Source organism: Thunnus thynnus, chromosome 14, assembly GCF_963924715.1.
Source record: "Thunnus thynnus chromosome 14, fThuThy2.1, whole genome shotgun sequence".
NCBI lineage: Eukaryota > Metazoa > Chordata > Actinopteri > Scombriformes > Scombridae > Thunnus > Thunnus thynnus.
Window position 1 is genome coordinate 11,495,402 of NC_089530.1, and position 16,940 is coordinate 11,512,341.

Genomic DNA, 16,940 nt, shown 5'->3' on the forward strand with positions numbered 1-16,940 from the left:
CCACTGGGAAATGAGGCAGCACCATTTAACTGGACATATGAGAACTGGAGGATTACTGTTTGATGCCGTCACTTTGTTTTGCAAGGAAAACGTGTTATGTCATTCTAGCTGAATTCATGTTGCTTTTATGTGCTCCTTGGTACACTGCTTCAGAGGTCGAAGGAGTAAAAAAAAAAACAGTAAAGATCACTTGAAAGTTTTTTCGTCTGTGCATTCAAGAGCTTTCGGCTGGTGACATGGACAAAACTGACGTCACAAAACATATTTTTGGTTGTTTTTTGTCTCTTTTTAAGATTCAAGCAGCACGGTGACCAAAATACCCTGCTTGAAATGGTCTATCATATACTTATGTATTGCAAAACGAGAACAGAGTTTGAAGTAAATTCTTAAAAATACATTCTTATTATTTTTTTTAAATCGTGACATCTCTTGTACGGACTGTGGTTCACATTTTCATTAAAGTCCATCCTTGAAGTCGTAAAATGGTGACTCTTTGACAGTAGGCAAAATTCGAAGTTGTTACATGTAATGTACAGTGTTAGCTCAGTTTCCCTCTGAAATGCTCCCTGCGTACCCTGAAATGGATTAAATTCAGCATAATAGCATTCACACAACATGGGCTTTTTTAATTGAATTATATTTCCATTGTCTACTTACAGTCGGCTGAATGTAACCACTATGCTGATCATCTTAATTTACACTAGTGGAGTGCGTGTGCTGTGTATCCACTGTAATCTAACGCTACTACTTGCGACGTTTAAGTGCACCCATCTCCGTGGTAGCGATATTTCCTACGGTCGTGAATGCAGCGCAGCGCAGTTCATTCCTGCAATGTCCCGCTGGAGGAGGACAGTCTGAGTGAACTCGGGAGGGGAAGCGCCCGCCGCGCTGTTAAAACTCTCTGGATTTACACTCTGCCATTTTGAGGAAAACCGGCCGACATCAGCGTTCAGACGCGTCCATCAAAACAAAAGTCATGACCTGAGTTGGTGAGCAAACCGCTGCGAAATTGTGAGTATTTACAACATTTGGTTGCATTCACGTCTTTTTTTTTTGTAAAGAGAGCTGTGATAGTTCAGGTTAGAAACGACCTAAAACAGTTTTGGTCCGCTCTTCCCTTAATAAATGCTGACTGTGATGTTGTTGTGAGTGTATGGCGCATGTGAAACGTGTGCAAAGTGGAGTCAGACAAAAGTAACGCAGAGTGACAACTTTACTCCGGACTTCGCATCAAAACAATGGCGCAGAACTGAGCCCAGAGGTGGGCCTCTGTGTCCCGGGACACGGGCCTGGCTCTGTTGTGGATGACAGCATGCTTGTACTGTTTTCTCTCTCCAGTCCGAGTTGCTATGGGCGAAAAAAAGATTATGTTGTTTACCGGTAAGCTAACTCGTGTTTTTGTCTGGCGCGTTTACTGACCCCGCGCTGCAGGAATGTGTTGTAACAATGTTTCAAGAAGCTTTTAAACAGGATCAGATGAATCCGCTCATGTTGACGCCATTAAGTTGAAATATGGACATTTTTATGTTTCAAGCTTCTTCAACATAAATCTGTTAATATGTCTGTATTTTGAATGAGTGTAATTTTGACATTTTGGTCCATTTTTAAAGCAGATACTGGGTCTGTAATAGGTTAAGGATACATATAAAAATATGTTCTCTATGTATTAGTCAATCTGTAAGTGAGTCATAATGATTAACAATTAACTAATAATTGAGCAAACTGATAGCAGCGTCACAGTGGAAAAGTTTGCTATAGTGGACACAAATGTCTCCTATTCATTCTCACTGGATCTTTTTCCAGCATTGCATGTTTGATCTGGAGTTTAAAGTCCTCCTTCACTCAAAAATGTGTTTTTCTTCTTGTTACTTCAGTTTGATGTTTGAGCTTCACTGTGCAGAGTGACGTGTGTGCAGAGTTTGACACTAGAAGGCTGTTTTCACATTCATCTGCTGAAAGTGGAAAGTTCCTCTGAGCACATTGAAAATCCACTTTCAGGGGGTGAGCCTACGAGCGGGATTTGTGACATCACAACTGGTTTGGAAGCAAATCCTGGTCCAATGTTCAACTTACACGAGTTGCGATATGGAAACTAGAAGCCTCCAGTGCACATACACTGAGAATGAACTTTACAGTGAAGTAGGAGACATCTTGTGTCAAACAGCTAAACGTGTGAAATGAAAAATATTTGCATATTTATGGAATTTTTAATGAGGGTGAAGGAGGAGATGTCTTGTTAAGGATTTTAACATGGAAATCATACTTTTTTTTCTGCAAAAACCAGACACACATGTCAAGCAGAATATTTTTGTATGTCTTAATACATGTGTGGAGGAGATCTTTAAGAAACAAATAACCAGTAGTGTAATTTTTATTTATTCTGTGTTTTGAATGTGTACGGGGGAAAAACCCAGCAGTACCCAAACTTTCTCTTGTGCTCTGTTTGACAGAGCTCATGTTGCCGCTGGAAATGGGTCATCACATTTCAGCTCTGCACCAGATTACATAGTCGTTGTGGTCACATCAGGAGTCTACTCCTGTCAAACTAAATAGGGGTAGTCTCTTATGTTATTTATATATGTTTTTCCAAGAAAAACATAGCACTCCACAGTGCAAGTGTCCAGGAAATATCCAGAGAATCAATCAGGAACCCATCTTCTGTCATCAGGAAGCATCTGTCTCCTAAGTTAAAGTTCATGGTTTTAAAAAAACATATTCAGCTTTTTTTTTGCTTTTTTTTTTAGTTTCCTCTCAGTCATCATTTTTCAGGCAGCTTGTTGTAATAGGTTCATGTCATCTAAGGATTTCCCCCTTCCATTATCAATGCAGGAAGTACAGTTGGTAGATATAAGGCCTCTAATAAAACAATGAAAGTAAATTACTGTTACAAACAGTGTAATAAAGATAGATCATATTAGGCATAGTGCAAAGTTGTAACGTGTTTTCTCATATCTTTTAGTTTCAGCATGTGATCAAAGTTCCTCTTTGTGGATTACAATTTGTGTGAGTTTGTACTCAGTTCTCATAATTTTTCTAACTTGTTCCACTTGGCACATTAAATACACATGATCCAGTCTGTTTGGAGCTCATGTAGGTATGAGGACTCTCACATCAAAATGCTGACTAGCCTCTTTCTAAATGCTACCATTTGGCAACATATTATCCCTAGTTTGAGCCAAATATAATGATTAAGTGACTTCAGTCATCAAGTTCTCTCGTATGAGCTTGTTATTTTACCTTCCCCCTTGTTCAGCAACCGTAATAATGTATGATAAGTATAGTAATAGTCAGTGATGATAAACCCTGAGATGCTGCAGTCTGCTCTTTGTCTTAATTGCAGCGCTGCACTTACAGCATTTGTAAGAGAAACTTGAGCAAACTTGTGCTTTAGTATTATAGTTCTTGTTTTTGCATCACATTATAGATGCATTACCTTGTGACGTTTTCTCACCTCCCAAGTATTGAGATCATAAATTAGGTTAAAATAGTGACATGTTTCAAATGTTTATGACCTACCTAATTACTGTAATTAGCCTTTTTAACCCTCTCTGCTTCTCAGACTTCCTCTGTCACTGTTTTGTTAAGTTTGACACCGATATTAACCAGACTAACCAGCATTTCTGACCTGTTAATTTGGTGCATATTTGAAATGTGATCAAAATTAGATTAAGATAATATTTGCTGTCAGTTCACACGAATACAGCGTGCTGGTATTTCCTGTGTGCAAAGCTGCTTGTCCCAGAGGAATGTGAGGAATGTATTCTTTTGTCCTCTGTAGATTTAGCAGTGTCTCGTTTCTGTACCGCCTGCGAGAGAGCCCAGGAAGAGACGGCAGACTGGGAATAAGTCTGAAACACTGTCAGTAACCCCCTGTGGAGAACTCATCCTTCTCTGTGCCCGTCTCTTTGAACCAAAAACTGAGGGAGTCCGTAAGACGGAGAGGCAAGGAGGGAACTCGTGGAAATGTCTGCATGCCGTTGCAAACAACCTCTCATTAGAAAGATCTACTCCAGTTTTTGACTGAAGACTTGTCAATCCACCACCCTAAATCAGAACCCCCACTTCCCTATTTATTTATAGTGGGAGGAACTTGCCACTGGATGTCTCCGTCATGCAAGTCATGGCTGTGATCATGCAGGGAGTAGAGAGGCTGTAATTGAGGCTCTCTGCTTTCAGTTTTTTTTTTCAAGATTTTTATGGGGAGTCGAGGGTTCAACATATTTTGAAAGTGGCTTTCTGTGGCCTGATGTTATTGAGAGCAGAGCTGCCAGAACATCAAACGATAGATCGTGATTGACTAGCAGGAAAATTAACTGCAAGATTGTATAAAGATTACAACATGTTTACTCTCTGCCCATCGGCTCATTAGCCTGAATAACACTGTAGTTTAGCAGCTTTCCCACACTTCTTTAATATTTAATTTCTCTGTTTTCTTCAAAAACAAAATCTGCACAACCAGAGTGGATGGAACATTGATCTTCACAAAGCACGTTTAAGATTTAAACAGCTTTGTTCCTTTTGAAACTTCACGCAGTGCCAGCTGCTTTGCCACATTATACCTGGTTCTCACAGCTGACTTCATGCTGGTTAATGTGGCAGGATTATGGTTAACTTTCTCAGGCAAACATTAGAGCAGGCTTGCTATAAAACATTTAGTTCATTTTCATCTCAAAGCACATTTACTCTAAAATGCAACATTTTATCTCATTAATTTGCAGTACAAAACCTTTGAATTTCCAAAACTTTTGCAATTATATTCCTTTTAATAACATTTAAGTGTTCTTTTCTCCGAAATGCTTCCTTTATCTTTCTTAAATACTCAGTTCCAGTAGCAGTAAGGAGCTTCTACTTAAGCACAGCAGTGCTAAATGCTAACATGCTCACAATAACAACGCTAACATGGTGATGTTTAACAGGTATGTTTACCATGTTCACCTGTTAGCATGCTTAGCACTGAACACAAAGTACAGCTGAGGCTGATGGGATTGTTATATGTTTGGCTGGAGTTTAGTCATAAACTGAAGTATTGGATAAACTTTTTGTTGAATTATTGACCTGATGATGGTGCTAAATGAAAAGTTAAGGGGGTTACCAACATTATTACAATCCATCCTTGCAGTGACATGAGCATCTGTACAAAATTTCACACCATTTGACAATCCATCTGATAATTGTTGAGATAAATAAGTCTGAACCAGAGTGGTGGACAGACTGACAGACAGCCCAACATCCATAGAGCCATGATGTTAGCATGGCTAAAAACATATCACCTCAGTATCACAATATATCACAATCCTCTGATTGTGATCTGTCAGTTTGTCATAATTTGTAGCGCAAAATCTCACTATGGTTAAGATCAACAATAAGTGAAGAATCAGTACTGTTATATTGGCCTCATCCATGTATAAATATATTAATACTCCCCACTTCAAGCCTACATTAGAAATGACAACAAAGGACCATAAAGGCTCCAGCACTGTATCATTTTCTTTATTGTTTGCTAAATTATCTAAATAAAGACAAATCATATCAGCTAGCATTTATTGGAATTCTCACATATGACAGACCCATTTGTAAAGTTGTTAATTACAATCTGTGTTAAATCACTGCAGCAAGTTCAAAGACAAGATCAGGATAAACAAGAATGTGACGATTAAAGGATTCCAGGGAGATTTATTTGACATTTTTATAGCTTAAAGAACATACATTATAAACATTGTCCAACAGGACAGTCCAGTTAATAAATGTTTGTATGAAAAGCTAAGAAATCAATAAGCCTCTAATATGTGGTGTCACTGAGAAAAACTCCTGCTGCTCCACTGACAGTGAACTGCAGAACACTTATTTCAGCCTTTACATCAAACAAGCCTTAGTTAACTGTGGAGTTGAAATATATACTTGTTCCAAGTTTTCAAGGTCAGTCTCTCATTAAGCTTTAATGGAGTACTTTGAGGAAATATGTTTTACAATATTTATATCCCCAAGAGTTCTCTCTGTTTTTTCTACCAACAGGATAAAGTGACTTATTCTTGCAAATCAGAGCTGATCTGTTCAAGATCATGTTGTTACCTCTGGAAAATCTGAAAAACTTACCTTTTGAAGAAATGGCTTTTATTTCAGTGTTGTCTAATTCTTCTACTTTTGTTTTCTTACAGAAGAGAAGGCCTCTGAAGTGGGGGACAGTTAACAAAGGAGGAACTGTTGTTTCGAACCGCTCACTGGTCAGCTATGTGTTCTACAAATCACTCAAACTGGGTCACATTTGAAGATGACAACACACCGCTCTCATCACCTCAGAAACCCCTGCAGTCACCAGGGCTTATCAAAGCATCGGTACCACGTCCCAATGGTCTGAAATTAGTGCTTCCTCCGATCAGAGACACTTCCTGGAGCCTCAACAGTTCCCTGGAATCCCCTCAAAGCCACTCAAGTCTTAGTGGCAGTTCCTGTGTACCATGTAACACGCCCTTTTGCACTCCTGTAAGTGGGGTTCCTAGCAGCTCATCCCCATTTCACTCAAACACAAGGGAAAAGAACAACTTCTTCCACAGTTTCTCCACCACATCCACCACCTCTGTTCCCTCCCCTGCGCCAGAGGCCCCGACTCAAACCTCAGATGGACCAAGCCCTTTCCCTTCTTTCCAGGGGAGATCAGGACACTTTAATCCCTTCTGGGATGGCTCTACAAACAGCGCAGATGTGGGCAGCTCCTCCTCAGACTCAGAATCTGACAACAGCCTACCACGTTTCTTTATTCGGACCAAAGATGGCAGTGAGCCTCCACGCGACCACCTCCAGAACTCCTTCTCCTACGTTTGCCACAAACTGGAAGGCCTACGAACAGAGACGGACCAGGAAGCAGGGACTGAAAGAGACGGGGAGAGGAGGCTAAGTTGCAAAAACGAGGTTCTGAGTGATGGTTCATCTCAGTTTGTTCCTCGGGGGTTGTTTCGCAGCCAGAAGAGAGACGGCTGGTCCGTAATGCTCAGGATTCCAGAAAAAAAGAACCGCATGTCCTCCAGACAGTGGGGTCCCATCTATCTCCGCTTGTTGGCGGGAGGCGTGCTGCAGATGTACTACGAGAAAGGGCTGGAGAAGCCTTTCAAAGAGTTCCAACTTCTCCCTCAATGTAGGCTCTCAGACCTCAAACTGGAAAGCCATGGCGAGCCCCGCAAAGTCCTCACAGTAAAGGTGGAACATTTCTCATACACAGAAAAGAAACGCTACCACCCGAAGCTGGAGGTTAACCATGAGGCGGAGGCGGAGCAGCTGCTCAAGTTTGGCTCCACAGTGCACGACGATATGGAGGATCTGGTCGTCTCCATGGAAGAGGAAATCTTCAAACTGTCCGTGCCCCACCAACAGAGGCGGCACTACGAGGAGCAAGAGCTGTCGTTGCAGATCACGGATCATATATGGATACAACTGGATAAGTTTGGAGGAGTCATGGAGCGGACAGCCTTCACACAGATTCACTGTCTCGCATTTCTGAACGGACTAGGGGATTGTTTTCTGGCCCTGAACGACCTCGGGCTGCTGCGCTTCAACTCCAGCTACGGCTCCGAGGAGGACGGTGAACTGCGTATGGAGATCACAGACTGCCACTTTCACAAATGTGTGAACGAGTCAGAGTTTCAGAGGTCTCGACTGATTAAGTTCTCCCCTCCTGATGCGTGTAGGGTGGAGCTGATGCGCTACAAGACGATGTTTTTGGGTTGCACAGAAATACCCTTCTCGATCAAAGCCGTGGTCACAGTTCAAGGTGCCTACGTGGAGCTCCAGGCCTTTCTTAACATGTCGGCAACCTTCCTCTCCACCACGGGGGTGTCTGACTCGTACCCGCTTTGTGAGAACGTGGTGGTGCGTGTGCCGGTACCAGGCGACTGGGTCAAAGTGACACAAACGGTGGCCTTACTGCGACAGAGGTCACTGAAGGCCCGCATGAACAGAAATGCCTGCTTGGGCTCCATCAGCGCTGCAGACTCGCAGCCTGTCATGCAGGTTTCAATCGGCACCGTCAAGTATGAGAATGTATATTCAGCCGTTGTCTGGAGGATTGACAGGCTGCCCGCAAAGAATACAGGTAACACATTTTTGAGAGATTAAAATTTAGCCTAGCGCTACTATCTTACATATTATTAGCTTGGCTTCTTGTGGATGTGTTCAATATGTTGTATGCCACTCCAACTACACTACAAGTAACCTTTGTTTTCCCCTTTTGCAGCTGTTGATCATCCTCATTCATTTTCCTGCAAGCTAGAGCTGGGATCTGATCAGGAGATCCCGAATGACTGGTACCCCTTTGTCACAATGGAATGTGAAATAATGGGCGCAGTTGTGTCACAGACCAGAGTCAAGTCACTGGGCACTAAGAATGACATCCAGCCACAGAAACATGTGACCAGTTGGACACGGTATCATTGTCAGGTAAGATGTTTCCTTTGCATCTTTATACCTTGAAATATCCATGCAGGACCCCTACTGTAGATGCTATGATTTAGCATGATTTATTTATTAGCAAAACTAATGTAATTCTGTCTATTTTAGGTGGAAGTGGAGAAGAAATGGATTGAAACGGAGTCACAGAGGCAATCTGGCTGTATGACACAGTGATGATTAAAGAAGCTTTGAAGAAGAAGAAAAAAACGAACAAAAAACAAGGGTGATGAGGGACTTTCTGCTTATATCTGGTGGCGAATTCATCTAATTACACGTAGCCTGGTAGTATTTCCAATGGAGGTTTTGTATTCTTAACTGAGACTGAATAATTCTTAGACAATTTAACACGGTCCTTTTGCCTAGCACTTTACATTTAATAGTTTAATTGTAAAATTTCAGTTTATATGAGTACTGTATATAAGCTTGCATTTGCATCATCTGCACTGCCCTCCAGAATGATTGGCAGCCTGAATATATGTATGCCAAATGGGCTGTATGAGATAAACAACCTGAGTAATGAGCAGTATTCAATGTGTTGTAGAAAAGCACATTTTCGATTCATGCTTGCAGTTAGGCCCTTTGTTGCACACTTAAACGAGTTTATGTAAATATTTGAATTCCACATACTGTGCTTCAAGATTTCTGAAGACTCTATGTTTGTAGTAAAATCTGTGCTAGTGCCAAGATAGTATTTTGGTGTTGTGCTCTAAGCATCTCAATATTCTGCAGAGTATAGATGTTTGGCAAACAACACTTTGATAATGTGGTTTGTCAAAGCAACACAAGACAACCAGCAGACCATTAAATATGTTGTGCCAGAAGTGCATTGTTCCAAAAAGCAGCTGCAGACAGTCTTACTTTTTCCAAACAAAGTGCGTTTATAAACACTATTTGAAACTAACAAAAATGTGCAACATATGGTCCCAATATAATTTATTATTAAAGCTGCCTTTAAAGTGAGATATCATCTTTTTTTTCTGCATGAAATGCAACTCATTACTTTTGCTGCTTACCTTGAGCTGACCTTTGACTTCATACTAAGGTTGTATTCTGGAGGACTGTAACTTTATTTAAGCAAATCAAATGTTTATTATTTGATCTTTTTTTGCCTCTGGTTCGTGAATAAGTTTAAAAAAACAACAAAAAATGGTGAAACTTCATAGTGAACAATAAGGCCTTCAATGATGACTTTTATGCGGTACCTGGCTTATGCTGGATATTATGTACATCAAGAGTAAAAGCTGAATTAAACCTGAATGACTTGTCTTACTTCTTCACAGACGACAAACATACACATATGTAGAAGGTGATTATTAATATTTCACATGTATAGTGTAAAATGAAAACACTTTAATTGCAGGATGCATCATAATTACTGAATAATGATTATGTGATTCTGTTTAAAATAATGTTTCCCACAGTCGAACAGCAGCAACAGCAGTCAAACTGGATGTTTGCAGTAAAACCAATGAACCCTAAAATATCACCAGTCATGTAATAAAAATGTAGAATCAATATCTATGCACAAACTGCCAGCACTATACAACACACCTGTATGTAGGCAGTTTTATTTTTGCCTTGAAAGCCATGCTGTAGTGTCAAAATGCTTTTAAAAAAAAAAAAAAACTGCACATGACGGCCCACACTAAGCCTCAGCTGTATCCCCATAAACCTGAAGAACTATACACACATCACAGTAACATATTGTAATTATAGTGTCAAAACAGCACAACTCAAATCAATTTTTACCATCATTGCAGTTTTTTTTTGAAGACTGAGATATACAGCAGTAAGTGCTGACAGGCTGCTACTCAATAAACTATCATTTTTAAGGAATGATTTTCAGAAGTGCTGCACACTGTGTTATAGTTTGATAGCACACAGTACAGAAGGGTGAAGTATCTCACCCTGAATTGAATTTGCCTCTTGGTGACTACATCGCTGACATGCAACAAGACTGCTGTTATATATATTTTTAGCAGATAACTTTTCACACTATCTCTTAAGGTGATGAGACTGAGCAAAGCTTCAACCTGCAGGTTTTGGGTCATGTAGAGTGCTAAAGAAACCTTGTCTTGTTGTATGATTATGGGTCAAGAGGGGCCTAAGGAGACTCTTATCTTCTTGTAATTTTGCTTCCCTTCATAGAATTCATAGGAGATCTTCAATCTGAGCCCAGAGTAGCTTTGTAGTGAAGTGACAGGTACCTGTTGGTCTCAGCAACTGCATTATGCACAGAAATATCTCATGTTGCTACACTCTCATCCTCATCAGAGGACTCAACCTACAATGTTGAAAGGGTGCCAACAACGCCTAACAGATGCTCGGAGGAAGCAGGGGTCATGGCTCCCGCTGTTGCTATGAATCTATTGAGCACCAAGTTCAAAATGAAGTGTTTTGTAAAGGGTGAAATATTTTTAACTCCTGGTATTGTACACTCATGGGATCAGAAACTGTACAAGGCTCCCAGCGCTGTAGAAAGTGTGCAGCAGTGAAACCTCTCTATTGAAAATAAGCAGAAAAGAAGACGTGGAAAAGTTCTGTGTTGAATGGAAGTCTTTGAGGGATTGGACAACCACAACAAGCAAGTAACATCAGCACATCAGTACATGTCTTTTAATTTTATACTAATTTCCTGGAAGTTTTTCTGAGTAATTTGCAGGTATTTAGCAGTTCATTGATAGAACATTTTACAGAAAGGATGGTGCAAACTATATATAAAAAAAAAACAGAAAAAAGTTAAGTTGGTTTAGTTGGGAGTGCCAACTTCTTTTATTTGGGTTCATACATAGTTGTTAGTTTGCAAAAATTCTTAATAAAGTAGACTTAACAATTTTTTAACAGACAGGAAATACTTAGTTTTCAGTGTGTAGTTTTGTGTGTGAGGCTACATGTCAGCATATTAGGTTGTTTCTTAAAAGCTCTGCAACAAGCACATTTCTGGTACACTACCAAATTACATAACCGTTTCAAAGAAAGAATGAACGGTTGCTCAATATGCTCGTACACAAAACTACACACTGAAAACTATTTTCTGTCTGTTAAAGAATTGTCAAGAGTCTAATTTATTGAGAATCTTTGCAAATAATAACTAAACATGAACCAACAATAGGCTGTTGAGTTTGTACTTACCAACTAAACCAACGTAACACTTAAACACTTAACTGTTTTTTTAATATATAATTTGTACCTAATAACTAACCTAACTGTTAAATAACTTGTGTACTCATACATACAATGAGTATATTTTGTGAGCTTCATTGCTGTAGTAAAGTAACTGAGGTGAGGTCAAATGTTATGAAGAAGATTCAAATGTTATCATAGAATTGATGTGGTTTGGTCTACACAGTCAGCAAGTTACCAAAGTTCTCACAGTGAAATTGTATTAAATTAAATTATATTGTCAATTCCAACCGTATTTTAAGTTTATCTTATAAATTAAATAGATAAGGGGAATGGAAATAAGACAGGAAATATTCCCAAGCAGTGAATCACCATCATTGCCTCACCATCATCCAAGTAAACATGCTCCAATCACTCCTCTCTGTGGAGCTTGATTACTATCACCTGTGTGTGCATTTTCCATCAAGCTGCTGCAGGCAAAACAATTTGACTTTGTGGCTGTTAACTGCGTGTATCGTGCTATTCAAGCTGATGGAAGTCCATTATCACCGGTCCACTGGTATTTCTGCCTTGAATCATGCTGACCAACACAGGCCCAGTGGTGAGCAAAGCGGCTGTTTGCTTCAAGTGTTTCCATTAAGTAGCCTAAATACACTCATGAAAGCACAATTTATATTCAGAGGTAAATGGCACTTTCAGCAAAGCAATTTATTTGGAATAGCTGCGTGGAGCTTCATTCGTCATGGTGTCAAACTAAATCTCGTCCAAAAATCTGTCAATTAGGGCATGTGGCTTTCTATATCTCCCTGTGTAAAAAGTATAATTAAATACATTTTTGTCTCATTATAAAACATTTTGTTTCAGTTAGCTTTCAACTTGGAAATGTTAGTCTTAAATTGACAGAAATGCACAGTGGAGAGAGATTGAAGATGTAATGAAATTTTAGCAAGAAAAAAACAGCTTTTTTTTATAGGTTCTGTCTGCTAAAATGAAGATTGAGTTTTATAAGTTTAGAAAATGGCTCGAGTCACATGCAGATGCAGGAGTCTACCTCAGCCATCCACAAACCACATAAATATAGCAGATATTTGAATGGAGTTTGGTTCATGAAACTAAACACGGCAGATTTACAGTTTTTGTGAATAATTACAGGCCAAACTCTACTTGTCTATAATTGATGATGTGATTGAGAGTATGAGGGAGCTCTTCTTGGATGAAGGGCTTGAAGATCGCGCCCTGGACGATTTAAGACATGTGAGTTATATTCTATATAATCCTTGCTTCGTTTTTTAAAAAGAAATAAATTGCTCAGTTTGACTCCGGTTGTCAGTTACATCAAAGTTAAATCATCTAGCGAGGAAGTATACGCCATAGCAGGAAGACAGACTGCTGTGTCCTCTGCTGTGCAGCTTTGGGAGTCAAAGATGATGCAGTCAAGAGCAATGGAAGACTTCAGGAAAAACAACATCAACACATCCAACTTTGTGCTGCAGCTTCCAGCCAACTACAGTCAGGCTGATCAAGAACTCACAGGTAACACGCTATAGATGGGAACTAATTGCTTCTCAACAAACAAGCATCTTTCTACCTCATTTGTGCTTCGCTTTGGACAAAAGCATTATCAAATGAATAAGTGTAAACCTTGGATTACATTTTAACTGATCTGAAGTTAGTTCATGCAGCTTATCACTGATTGTAATTTAAAAATTGTTCAGTTACTTTAAATGTATCCTGCATGGGGGAAAAAATACAAGTGTGTGTAAGGTTACAGTGGATTAGCTCTCAATTTAGATATGTATTGTATGAATATGTACATAAAGGGTGCTAACTACCATAACTGAAGTAATGCAGAGGCAGAACGGCTCATTTTTTTTGGTTTTTGTTTAACCTACTTTTTTTCTTTTTCTTATTTCTGCTCCCAGCCTCAGTTGTGATCCCCGCAAGTCAGAATATCCGCAGTTTCCCAGTCAAGGCAAGTGTCATCAAGATTTGCATCACCTCTCTGACCAGTTTACCTTAAAGAGATAGTTCAACATTTTAGAAAATATGTTTATTTGCTTTCTTGCTGATAGTTAGACGATTGATAACCCCTCAGTTTCACCCCGCCAAGAAATAGTCCGACACATAACTGCCCTGAAACCACAAGATATCATTTTACACTTGGGTTTTTTGTGCAGATTTAACATGTTAATTAGTGAGCTTTAGAGGTGCTGATTTTGTTTGTTTTTTTCAGTCTTTATGCTAAACTAAGCTATCTTCTAACTTTTGATAAGAAAGCAAATAAGCGTATTTCCCAAAATGTCTGCTGAATTATTCCTTTATGGTCACGAATGCATTTTTAAAAAGTCAGTATTGCACTGTTGAGTAGTTAGTTAATAGACTTAATTATCACAATTATATAAAACTTTACATGATCAAATACAAACATTAGGTCCAAACAATATTCCAAATACAATTCTGTCAACACATTAATAAAAGATAAACATCATTAAGACAAGAATCTGCATAAATATTTGATTAGCCCACTATTTTTTACAGTATACTGTAAAAAAAAAAAATGCTGAATTTTCTTTTTGCACATAATGTTAAATTGCAGAACAACTCGGAGACACTCGCTACTTTCTCTCTCCCTGCTGGGTTATCCTACCCTGTGCAGATACCAGCTGGAGTCACCCTGCAAACAGCTTCTGGTACACAATGACTTCACCTGTAATGGGCCGAAATATATTTTAATTTTTAAACTAGACTAATAGGTAAAAAAAAAAATACACAAGTCACTCTTCCCTTTTGTCTCACTAAGGTCAACTTTACAAGGTCAACGTCCCTGTGGTGGTCACTCAGGCCCTGGCAGGTCAGGAACCTTTATCCCAACCCACACAGGGAGCTCCGGACCCTCAGTCAGCTACAGTCCCACCCAATGCCGCTCGTCCTCAGGAGTTGGGGCCATCATCTGTGCCAGCTGCTTCTGTCACTCAGCCGCCACAGCCAAACACCACTTTACCCCCCAGTCAGGAAAGCAGCCTTCCCCTGCAGCCACAAGTTCCTGTTGCCAAGACCTTGCCACCTCAGGCAGCCCCCTCTCCAGAGCCAGACGTCACAACGGAAGAGGATGAGCCAAGTACAGAGCCCGTAAACCTCAGTATGACCTCCTCGCCCTGCAGTCAGTTATTAGACTTCCAGATCAGCACTGAGGAGGCTTTGACACAGACGACTCAATTAAAGACCAGAGACATAGATGACATCCTCAAAGAGGTGATCGAGGAGGAGAGAGAAAAAGCCATAAGGGCGAGAAATCTTGCTCCCGCGAAGACTGACAGCCAGTCCGACGCCATTCTTGGGGTAATTTGAAGAGAATATCTGCCTTTTTAAGGAAATACTGGTAACAGAGATAGGAATGGGTTGTTAAAGGGGCACTCCACAGATTTTATACACAGTTTACTCATCATGAGGAGTACAACTCACCCTATGAAAACAGTTGTATGATGACTTAAGTCTGAGGAAAATTATTAAGATATGCTTATATAAGTTTTCTCGTGTTAATTAAACATAGTGCAGCACAGGTCATGGGAAGTGTTGCCGCTACTTGGGCTCTACTTATCTTTTCTTTGCCATGTTGGTACCTTTTTGCCTGTCTCACTCAGCAGGATGAGGCAGAGTTGACTGAGATCTCTTTGGTCAGACTGTACAGGTTGCATTAACTCCCCACTGAGATCTGATCACAATCTGAGCCAGACCACCTCCAGATGCAGCCGATCTGATAGCATACAGATTTAACATCTTAACATTGGTTTCCCTCTATCTGGATACAGAGCCTATCTTAATACCAGTCAGGATATCTCTGTATATCTGCCTAGGCTGCAATGACTTTGATCATACTATTCTTCTTTTTATCTCACGAGTTCTCACACCTTGTGGAAGTGTAATACTAAATTGTTAGTATAGTTAGTTCACCTTTCAATTCAACTGAATTTTTCCATTTATGATAAGTTCAGCATTAATATTAAGCTTTCTCAAGTTAAAGTTTGTTGATAACAAATGAATCACATGAATTACTCAAATGCCTGAGACTGCTGTGCTATCAGGTGAGCAATCTCAAATTACTCAAAGAATAGTATTGTTATTATAGCAGTTATTTGCAAACTTCCATTTACTGATTATCACAACTATTATATACCATGGCATGATCTCTCTTTAGTTTAAAATACAAAATGTGCAATACATTTCACTCATTACTGTGTATTTGAACAGGCTCTATATAGTGTTCATAACCGCCTATAGTACTATATGTATATAAAGTAACATGTTACTTTTTTTTACCATTTAATATTTATCTCGGCACTCTTCACTTCTTTGTATTATTTGTATCCTCTTTACAATCCACAGAAAGGGTTTCATTTCATTTCTGAAGATTGTTGTTATTTTGTGTAAGTACATTAAAAGAAATTCCTTAAATGTGTAAACACACTATGCCAATAAAGCTGATTCTCATTCTCCTAAGCTGGACCTGGACTATAACTACAGTGAACTGTCGGACATCGTTCAGCTGGATGGTCCCGCAGACGACTCTGACATCGAGGAGGAAGAGCGAGTTCCTCTGGAAGAGAATGACTTTCTGGGTATAATCAACGCAGAGGCCATAAAGGCCCTGCAGGAAGGAGACGGAAGCAGTGGCGGTAACAGCATCTCCTCCAGCAGTGACAGCGAAGGAGCCAATGAGCTCGCTGATGTAGAGGAGGAGGTAAGAGACAGTGAGAGTAACATACATTTTCATGAGTTGCAATTTATTTTTTTTACCATTAAAGTCCTTAAAAAGAAAACTGTAGTTGAACTCTGCTTCCTCTCCTACAGGGGAGGCACTTTTTGGAAGCAGCATGTATATTTTATCAACAGCATGAACGTGATTGCATGTTTTAACAGTTTCTGATGGATGTTTTCCCACAACCCACTTTCTGTTATACAGGATCCTTTGAACTCAGGTGATGATGTGATTGAACAAGACATCCCAGATCTCTTTGACACAGACAATATAATTGTTTGCCAGTATGACAAAGTAAGAACATTTTGCTTCTTTGCTGGCCATTATCTGCCTCTCAACAAAACTGTATATGAAACAATATTGTACATTTTTTTCTTCATTGCAGATTCACCGTAGTAAGAACCGCTGGAAGTTCCATTTGAAAGATGGAGTGATGTGTTATGGCGGAAGAGACTACGTGTTCTCTAAAGCTGTTGGGGAGGCAGAGTGGTAATGAGCTTTAGTTCTCCTGGACAGATCAGATAATCCTGTTGAAAGAGGAAACAATAATTTAAAAGGGAAAACAATCAGTAAATGTAGACCTCTTGGTGGTGTAATTTTGCTCTCAAGGCAGGCAGTTAAG

At 39.7% G+C, this 16,940-nt stretch overlaps 1 protein-coding gene across 1 annotated transcript; it reads left to right on the plus strand.

The window, feature by feature from the left end:
- The first annotated feature begins 819 nt into the window (after window positions 1–819).
- On the plus strand, window positions 820–16,884 carry ston1 (stonin 1). Its single transcript, XM_067609834.1, has 11 exons — window positions 820–1,011; window positions 6,156–8,083; window positions 8,225–8,427; window positions 12,715–12,816; window positions 12,972–13,095; window positions 13,485–13,534; window positions 14,159–14,252; window positions 14,363–14,901; window positions 16,061–16,300; window positions 16,523–16,612; window positions 16,704–16,884. The coding sequence occupies exons 2-11, from the start codon at window positions 6,229–6,231 to the stop codon at window positions 16,809–16,811; spliced, it is 3,405 nt and encodes a 1,134-aa protein (XP_067465935.1). The 5' UTR covers window positions 820–1,011; window positions 6,156–6,228; the 3' UTR covers window positions 16,812–16,884.
- The last annotated feature ends 56 nt before the right edge of the window (window positions 16,885–16,940 follow it).